The sequence below is a fragment of the Canis aureus genome, chromosome 33, assembly GCF_053574225.1.
Source record: "Canis aureus isolate CA01 chromosome 33, VMU_Caureus_v.1.0, whole genome shotgun sequence".
NCBI lineage: Eukaryota > Metazoa > Chordata > Mammalia > Carnivora > Canidae > Canis > Canis aureus.
The window spans coordinates 1,976,596-1,986,353 of record NC_135643.1 but is presented as its reverse complement, the minus strand read 5'-3'; the positions used below and the strand labels follow the sequence as shown (position 1 = coordinate 1,986,353).

General features: G+C 41.2%; 1 protein-coding gene across 2 annotated transcripts; it reads right to left on the bottom strand.

Annotated features, from left to right (window-relative positions):
• Positions 1-817: 817 nt before the first annotated feature.
• CCNG2 (cyclin G2) lies at positions 818-9,531 on the bottom strand. 2 transcript variants are annotated; one of them, XM_077882598.1, is made up of 8 exons: positions 9,373-9,530; positions 8,547-8,684; positions 7,628-7,765; positions 6,301-6,551; positions 6,052-6,130; positions 5,867-5,965; positions 3,465-3,670; positions 818-2,245 (listed from the first exon to the last, which is right to left on the bottom strand). In XM_077882598.1, the coding sequence occupies exons 2-8, from the start codon at positions 8,682-8,684 to the stop codon at positions 2,125-2,127; spliced, it is 1,032 nt and encodes a 343-aa protein (XP_077738724.1). In that variant the 5' UTR covers positions 9,373-9,530; the 3' UTR covers positions 818-2,124. The 2 variants fall into 2 exon arrangements, with proteins under 2 accessions (XP_077738724.1, XP_077738725.1); XM_077882599.1 differs by lacking the exon at positions 818-2,245 and adding an exon at positions 4,299-4,422 and having other exon boundaries at positions 3,550-3,670; positions 9,373-9,531.
• Between the last annotated feature and the right edge of the window lie 227 nt (positions 9,532-9,758).

Genomic DNA, 9,758 nt, shown 5'->3' with positions numbered 1-9,758 from the left:
AAGAGCATCTAGTCAGAAAAGCAATCAAACCCTGGAGGAACTGAAGAGGGTTTTAAGATTTGGAAAGCCACAAGTGACTTTACACCTCAACAAATCAAAATCGGAAAGCAGAATATCCTGTCCACTACTTACCCAAACTACTTAGTAGGAAGGGGAGGGTCATCTTCAAGTCACAAATCTCCACTAGGAGGGTTAGGAAAAAGTGGCCGATCTCTAAGGTAGAAGACGTACCAGAATTACGTTAAAACCACTTTCAGTATGATTTTCCAACCAACTAGAGAAAACAAAGGTCTACAAAATTAAGCCAGAGGGAAAATATATGCCCCTCTGCCCCCCAAAAACCCCACCATGACTTATAAAACAAGCCTAAGTCTTGGAAAAAAAAGGTCCAAAAAGCCAGAGGCTGGCAGGGTCAGTCACAGTACCCTCATTGTGTTTATTTGCCAAGCAACCTTCCAATTAGAAATTGGCCTGTCTGCAGAAAGAAACTGTATCGATCTTCCAGCTGGAGCATTCTGGTGTACTTGATACCTGTGGCCTTTCACTATAAATTAATAGGCATCTGGGTCAATACATCCCTCTTTTGTTTCATTTAAGTCCAGAGAGAGGTCAATTCTCAAGTGACAGATTTGCTTTCAGTATCTCGCAAGGCTGAGGGCCAAACTGTGATGAAGAAATACTACCTAGAGAACTTCTGGTAACCAGATAAGAGAGCTTATCTTGGAGGCACTCCAGCCTCACTTCAAGCTTTCCCATGGAAATACAGCAAGCACTTTTTCTTTTGAACCAAAAAATTAAGATACAATCGCAAAGAATATAACTTATTAATATTTTTATTTCGAGTTGTAATCTATGATTACTTCAAAAAGATCCACTTCAGAAAACATCCAATGGATGTTGACTTACATTAAAAAAGTAAGTCACCAATGTATGATTTATAGTACAGAATACACAATAAATTATATTTACATGCAATGACTAGACTACCACGCACACAGTAAAAAAATACAGTATTTTTATGTACATTTTTTAAATTTACATTTTCATATACAATATATAAAATTAAAAAGATTCTCTGTACAAAATCTCATGTGCACAGAGTTTGTAAATCCCTATTCTTATGGCTGTACCAGCACACATATGCTTAAAACTAGAATACTACAAACACTTAACTTTTTTTTTTTTTTTTTACTTCATGTTCAGTCTTGGCACCCATATACTAATATCATTATTTTTAAAATGTGAATTACAAAGAAAATAAACATAATCATGCAGACTTTTTTAATATAAGAAAATGAAAAAAAAATGTGCTACTAGGATCATCATTTATCACTTCCACAGTTACCTAGTTCTTTTCAACTTCCTGCACTGCTTTCATACAGGTGCATGCATAACTAACGGATTATGGATTGTATTAGTAACATAATACTATAGTCTGACAATACTTAGGCATTAGAAATGCAACTATCTAACAACCATAACCTGTCAAGTATTTCTGCTTTAGCAGAAACTTCAATTAACACATTATATACTAAAATTCACAGAAATGTCAATATTATAATTCCTAAGTTTATAGAGTCTGCATCAGAGAGTACATGATCACTTAAAAAACAACAAAACAACAAAAAAGGGGTTTGACATTGGAGTATATTCTCTGTTCTGTGACTGGAGAGTAGGGGAGATATATGATAAACCATTAAAAGGTTATCCACTGTCCCTGTTGAGGAAGCACTTGTACACTCCCAATCTGTTTAAATAAAGACACGTGAAAGCTTTATAAAAAGTTTAAGCTACACTATTCATCTTTAAAAATCTCTTTGAAAAGTAACAAATTGAAGGTATCAGCACCTTCCCTCTTCCCCAAGTAGCTAAAGATCAATGAGAAAAATAAAGTGCCAATGTGTAAAACATTGTTACTTGTTTAAGAGGCACTAACCCATTTGATGGCTTAGGATTAAATATGAAAATAGGCCAGATCTGATCTGAATAATAAATAGAAGGTAGGTGTTCCAGTCTATGCAATTTCTGCCTAGATGGGGGATGGACCAGAAAACTACCTACTCCCCCATTTATTGCTTTGAAACCTGTACATACACTTTAAATTCTGACAGAACAATTAGATTTCTAAGATGGAAAGCACAGTGTCTGTGCCACTTTGAAGTTGAAAAAAAAAGTGCACTCTTGATCACTGGAAGGAGAGCTGCTGAGACTCTCTTCACAACTCATATCTTCACAAGAGTCCTCACTAAAAGGGAGGAAAAGAGACAAAGAAGATTCCATTATTTTTTTAAATATTTTATTTATTCATGAGAGATCATTATTTAGAAAATACTTAAAAGATTTTATAAGCCAAATAAAACTACTAAGCACATATCTCTAGTCTCAGGATTTTTATATTCAAAATTTAAGCTTTATAGAGACAAAATTTAACTTATTAGGACTTCCTAAAATGAATTGTAATCTCCTTAGAAAATATAGGTTTTAAGATGTTTAGACAAATTACTATCTGCCAAACTATTATTCTTGTACCAGTTAATAAATATCAACAACTAACTATACAACTCTAAGCATTTCAAATCCAATAAATGGAGACAAAGGACAACGAATCTCCCATCACACGGTTTTGATGTCTTTCTTGCATTAATAATTGTATCCCTGATATTCTCAAACCAAGAAACCAGTAAGCTATAAAAACTAAACTTCTCATTCTTTATAGCATAAAATAACCAAATTTAATAAAATCATTCATTTTATGAACAAAAATTAACTCTGAACAAGACAATGCCATTTGCCAAAATGGTAAAAATATCTAAAGCAGTCTGCCATGTTAGGGGTGGTGGTTTCCTTTACGTTCCAATCATTTAACCCACAGCCTCTTCCCACGGCACCATATTAGGAATTCATACTAACCCTGAAAAGCCCAGAATGCCATTTCAGGTTTTGTTTTTAAACTAAACTATATTTCAAAGAGCAAAGGAGATGTGATACAACCAGTTTTCACAAAGGGAAGAAATGAAAAAAGTCCAGACAGAGGGAGGACAAATACCGTATGATCTTATATGTGGAATCTAAGAATAAACAAAAAATAAAAATCAGAACTCATAGATACAGAGAACCAGACTGGTGGTTGCTAGAGGCAGGGAATGAAGCAGGTGAAAATGCTCAACAGGTACAAAATTCCAGTTACAAGTCTTGGGGATGTAATGCAGAGCATCATGGTTTGTTTTTATTTTTATTTTTTTGTTTTTAAATAAAGAATGAAAAGGGGGGAGGAGAAGAACATACTTCTAAATCATCACCTACTTTAATAAAACTACCTCTAGCTAATTTTCTCACCTGAAGCAATGATGCTATTGGAGTAGGAGCTTTCTCTAATACCCTGTAATATTCCCAGGTTCCATTTTGAGTATAAAATCAGTATTATTTACTATGGGAAAGTCTAATTAGTCAAGGAACCTGCTTACCTTTCACTTTCATCAAAACAACCCCCCTCTGGTATCGTTGGCAGCTCAGGAACACTGTAGTAGCTGTTGTGGAGGCTCTGGGCTGTGCGCCTTGAAACAATCCAAACCAATTTCTTATGATCTGGTTTGCAACATTCAGGAGAAGAATATTCGGCGAGGCATTTAGAAACTAACTCCCTCCAATAAATGAACTCGGTGTCATTAACCTGGAAAAAAATGTTAATGAAGAGGTTAACTACCCTACAATCACCCTAAAATGCTTAAATTATACTGATGCCTGGCTCCCACCACCGGATATTCTTATTTGATATGGGATATGACCTGGGCAAAAAGATTTTTTAAAGCTCTGCAATTCTAACGGGCGGTCAAAATCCAGTAACCACTGGTTTAAAGGAGGAGCACCATAGGTATAAATAATTTACATAGAACCTAATAAAAAGCTCTGCCTATTTTAAGAAAAAACACTGACCTAAAAACATTAGATTTGTTAAACCGATCAATTATTAAGTATATTCTTTAATAGTCTCAATGAAAGGAATTTAACATAATTTAGCCCTCTATAACACAGCATTGAATGGACTGCTAAAATTATGCATTTACATTAAGACACTAGATATACACTAATGGAGAAGTTAGCAATAAGACAGAAGAGGAACTTCCCAAAGAGCACAGTTTCTCCACCACTGGGGAGTGCCCCAATTTATTTCAACTAACAAATTTTCACTTAAGATATTTGCAGATATTATTACAGAAGGTTTAAATTAAAACTAATAAATTTATGATTTAAATGAAAGCTAGAGGGATCCCTGGGTGGCGCAGCGGTTTGGTGCCTGCCTTTGGCCCAGGGCGCGATCCTGGAGACCTGGGATCGAATCCCACGTCGGGCTCCCGGTGCATGGAGCCTGCTTCTCCCTCTGCCTGTGTCTCTGCCTCTCTCTCTCTCTCTCTCTCTCTGTGACTATCATAAATAAATGAAAATTAAAAAAATAAAATAAAATAAATGAAAGCTAGAAGTTATCTGTTAAAAACAAAATGCTTCATAAAAAAGGCATTTTCATCACAAACAGAAGATAACTTTTTATCATCATGGTCTCCATTACCACCTAATCTAGCTCCATCTTAATCCCCTTGCAATATGGCTGGAATCCCTTCTTGTTCTACAGACATCTCCTAGATATCTAATAGCCTCCCTCAATTCTTTTTTACACTGAGTCTCTCATGAAAATTCAATACTCCTGATTTGGGAATACTTCTTGAAAACCTTTTTCCAACCCAACAGTGCACTTGACTAATGTACCCTCCCTTCCCTTGCCTAAGGGGGAAACCACCAACAATGAAAACCCAGAGTTTTAACTGATCCCTAAGCAAAGAACTCCCACAAGTTTGGTATGGTTTCTACTACTATTTCTTCATGAGAAATTTAAAATCTCAAATCTCCAGCTACAAGTTATCTTCTGAATTTTTATTCCAGGTTGCCAAATATCTTCTAAATACCTACCCACCTGAAAGATATACAAGTACCTAAAATCGTATTTCTTTGATCACAAACTGGTTTCTCTCAAACTTCCCTCAGTGGCATCAATATTCTCTTCTCCCCATCATTAGGTTCAAATCTTGGTCATTGTGACTCCGTGTCTCATATCCATGCTTGGCTTCCAAAACCACTATTTAAGTTGGATACTCGTATTACTTCTGCTTGTGACTATCACCTAGACATTCTAACTACAAGCCTACGTTAAATGATTCCCAAGCCCTTTTAGTCCACCAACTTCCTGGCCACAAGCCTTTGTTACCGATTGTCTAAGATTCTTCTGGTCCAACCAGAATATCAGACATCGTGCCTCTCACAGTCTGCCCTATTTGGTGCTAATGAAGCTCCCAAAGCAGTCCCTATTAGTGCTAACACCTGTTACTGCAAAACTTATTGGGCTGGCCAGACTAAGAGGTTTAAAAAGAAAAAGATGGCAGAAGGTATTTTGGTAATGCTACTAATGGGATGATGATCCAACCCTAAGGATGTAATGGACTGCCATTAGTTTATTTACTAAGTCTACTTCCTCACATGTATTTTAGAACAACGTGCAAGTAGCAATGTGGACCGCTGTGTTACCAACCGGTGAGAATACTATAGAAGGGACAACATCTGAACACAGAAAGAAGCTAGACTAAGTGATCAGGTTCCCTTCCAGCTTAACATTGTCTGGGTCAAATCTGCATTTTGAGAACTTCAACACTTGAGCTACAAGATAAAAGTGTAAAAGTCAAGAGCCCCATAAAGTATTATTTAATGTTTGAATCACCATGGGGGTGGGGGAGGAGAGAGGATGAAACACTAGAAATCTGCTTTAAAGAATAAGAACTGAAAAAAAAAAAAAAAAGAATAAGAACTGAAGATAATTTACCTTGGAATGTTTTTTAACAAGCAGAAGAATTTCCAGTAATTCAATGGATTTCAAAGTTTCTACTTCCAAATTGAGAAGGCACAAAGCTAACACAGATGGCTAAAAAAAAGGGGGGGGGGGATAAGTATTTTTTATAAATTTAAAACAGAAACAGTGAGACATATGTAAGCAAGAAATTAACTTACTTTTGCTTTTGAAAAGGTGAGTCGGCAGTTGCAAGCTTTCAGTTGAGCTTCTAGTTTATCTAGACTTAGTATTTCTTTCCTATACAATGAAAAAATAGAACATTTAAATCTTTGGAAATTTAATAAATAATTTTAAGAAACTGCTGTTAAAAGTCCAAATTAAAAGTTTTAGAAGAGTAAAAATATAAATTTCACTGGCACTGTAACTGTTAGCTTAAGTACAAAATCTTTATTTGTAATCCCACTGACCTTTCTGATGTATGACAAAGTACAATAGTATGGTATAAGTGCAAAAAGTTTAAGGCAGTAGTTGCTTCCAATTCATAGTGCAATTTTTCTGAAATTATTTTTTCCATCCGTTTTATGTCAGAAGCAGTACATTTACATTGACTAATCCGGATTACATCATGAGTGGATGGAATATTGCATTCTTCTTCAACTATTCTAGCAGCCAGCAAAAAACAACAGACTCCAATGCAAGACAGATGTTTAGGTTTCACCTGAAAAACAAAGAACAAAGGCTTCTTCTAACAACTGTCACTCTGACGTAGCAAAGCAGATACTTGAAAGAATATTATAATGATGTCCCTAACTCTTAAGACAGAACACAATCTAGCTGCTTCATGTACTTATCCTTAATTCACATTTATACTTAATCATTTTTTCATTTTAAACAGACTTAATTTCCCATTTTAAAAAACACATGTTAAAAAAATAAAATAAATAAAAAACACATGTTAAGCATTTAAATTACGTAATTTAAATGCAAATTCAAAAGGTAGGTTTCCAACAATGAATTATACTTTGTATTTCAAATATGAAATCATAATAGTACAGTCTCCCCCAAAGTAAACTAAGCCTTTCAACACCAAGACAACATATACTTCTTTGGACATAAAAATAATACATGCAACTCATCTTTTTTTTAATCTTCTTCTCTATTTATTTTTAAGTATCATCCCACATTTCAATGCAAATTTGCCCAAGAGAAATACTGCATCAGTTGTGCAGAGTGGAGCATATGTAAAAGCTGCCATGGACAGATGGCTGCCCTTTTCTTTGCAGTGCCCCGAAAACTGACCCAGCAGCTGACAGCAATCCTATTGGCAGAAGAATCACCACATTTTTCTAACAGTTGCTGGTTAATAAGACTATGGCTCCTGCTTTGAAAAGACTTTTCACAGGGAAAGCAGTAGGTCACCTTTAACATGTTTCGGCACTAAAAACAACTAAATTCCAAGAGAAATACGATGGAAGACAAAAATATGAAAACCTTATTTTGAGGACTGTATACATATGCAGGGAATACCTAAAAACGGTGTTACCTTCGTTTTGTAACATCTTCAAAGAGAAGGTATATAAAAGATAATAGTAAAACCAACTTAAAATACAACACAGTTAATTCTGTAGTCTCTTAATCTGGCACTACAGATCACAATTCCAATTAAAAATGTTTCTGTGTAATGACATAGTTCCTTTCAGTTGTCCAACATTTCTCAAACCCTTGTTATGTCAGGCACTGTGCTGGGCACTAGGTTTAAAAATAAAAGATGCATACACAAAAATGTTTAAATACCTTCATAAGAGCCAAGAATCTGTCCAGAATATTGACAGCCAAGACAAAAGTCTCAGTGCAAGACCCAAAAAAGTTGGTTAAACTCCTTAAATCTTCTACTTTAGCATTTCTCAATCTTGGACACAAAGTGTTATCATCCTGCAATAAAAACCAAGAGCCAAAGCTGTGACTTTCTAAAAATTGGATAGATGGCACACAAGTATATTCAAATAAGGTAATTTTTTTCTTAATCTTCGAGAGTACGGAAGAAAGAGTGGTATCGTTAAACACACACTTTTTCAGATACAAGATACGTATAGATATCATGGCTTTTTAAAAATACATAGCATAAAAGAGCTTTAGCAATCCGATATAAAGTGAACTGTTGCCACACTTCCGGAGGATTGTAGCAAATATAATTCCCCCATAATGGAGACAGTTTGTTTTCTTTATAGCAGGCTCTTAGATTTCTTTTTTTGAATAAAGCATTTCAGGGGATCCCTGGGTGGCGCAGCGGTTTGGCGCCTGCCTTTGGCCCAGGAGACCCTGGAGGCTCCCTGCATGGAGCCTGCTTCTCCCTCTGCCTGTGTCTCTGCCTCTCTCTCTCTCTCTGTGTGACTATCATAAAAATAAATAAATAAATACATAAATAAATAAAGTATTTCATGGGCAGAGGGTATTTCCATAATCCACCCAGAGGCTGCAGGCTGGGGGTGCCACTTAGGAGTACTTCTCTACAGTCAGCATCATTTTCGTTCTTGCGTAACCCTGTAAAAATTCAGTACTCGAGAAGACACATTTTGGTGCTAAGAAACTTAGAGCCTTTAATCTTGATTCAACTGGGGGCAAAAGACAACCACAACCACCACAACCACAACAACAGTCCTCCTTCTCCAAGGCCTACCAGCTCGTGACCAAGATCCCTTCCCTGGGAGCTCACCTCCGGGGTGGCCTCGATCAGGCTCAGCCCTTTCTCTCGAGGTTGGAATCTCGGTTCCTGCTCTAGATAGAGGCTCAACAATCCGAAGAGCTGGACCCCTTCACGACCTGCCGAATACTCTGACCCCAAATCCTTCATCTGCGGCAAAGACACGACGCCGTCGGAAGGTGTCCCGGGGGGGGGGGGGGGCAGGGGCGAGCCGGTGGGTGCCGGGGCCTCCGGAGGGGCGCGCGGGAGGGGAGGGGAGGGGAGGGGGGAAGGGAGGGGCGCGGCAGGAGGGTCACACCGGGAGGCCCCGGCCGGGCCGCCGCAGCTGAGGCCGCTGGGGGAGGGGCTGCTGCCGGCCGCGAGCACCCGGGGCCGCGCACGGCAGGGGAGGGGGGTGCGAGGCGTCGCGACCGAACAAAGGGCTGGAGGGAGGCGGCCGAGCCCCGCCCTCCCGGGAGCCGAGCCCCAGCAGCCCCTCGCGCTGCCGCACCGCCGGCTCCGCCGAGACTGCACCCGCGGGGCGGAGGGCGAGGGCAGGGGGCAGGGGGCGGGGGGGTGGCGCGCCCAGCACCCGGTGCCCACCGACGCGCGTCCATCCAGCGGCGCGGGGCCTGGGGCCGTCGATGCAGGCGGCGCCGCCCCAGCGAGCCCCCGGGGCAGGGGCAGGGGCGGGGGGGGGCACCGCCTCCGGCTCGGCTCCCGGAGCCTCCAGACTCCCTCAACGCCCCCCCCCTGCAGCGCACACTCCCGGCCGAGGACGCGGTCCCCCGCCGCCGCCGCCGCCGCCGAGGCCCAGCTGCGAACAAAGGACCCCGCGGCCCCGGGCGGGCGCACGTACCTCGCCGAGACGCGCCTCCCGCCGGCCCGCGGCGTCACGGCCCGGCCAGGACTGGGCGCGGCGGGGGCGTCCCAACCCGTCTCCGAGGCCGCGGCCCCGCCGCCTCAGCGGTGCCCCCGGACCGGCATCGGCGCCTGCCCCCTGCCGCGCCTCCGCCTCCGCCTCACGGCCCGAGCCGCATCCCGCGCCCGAGCGCCCACCCCTGCGGCTGGGGCGCAGCCCGGCCCCGCACCCCCGAGCCCCGCGCTCCGAGCCCCGCCGCCGCCGCCGCCGCCACGCTGGAGGCCGCCGCCAACCCCTTGTTTTTGTTTTGAGTCTCCGACGCCCCCAAGGGGCGGGGCACGTGACTCCCCGCGGAGGGATCCGAGGCCGCCGAAGCGGCTTTG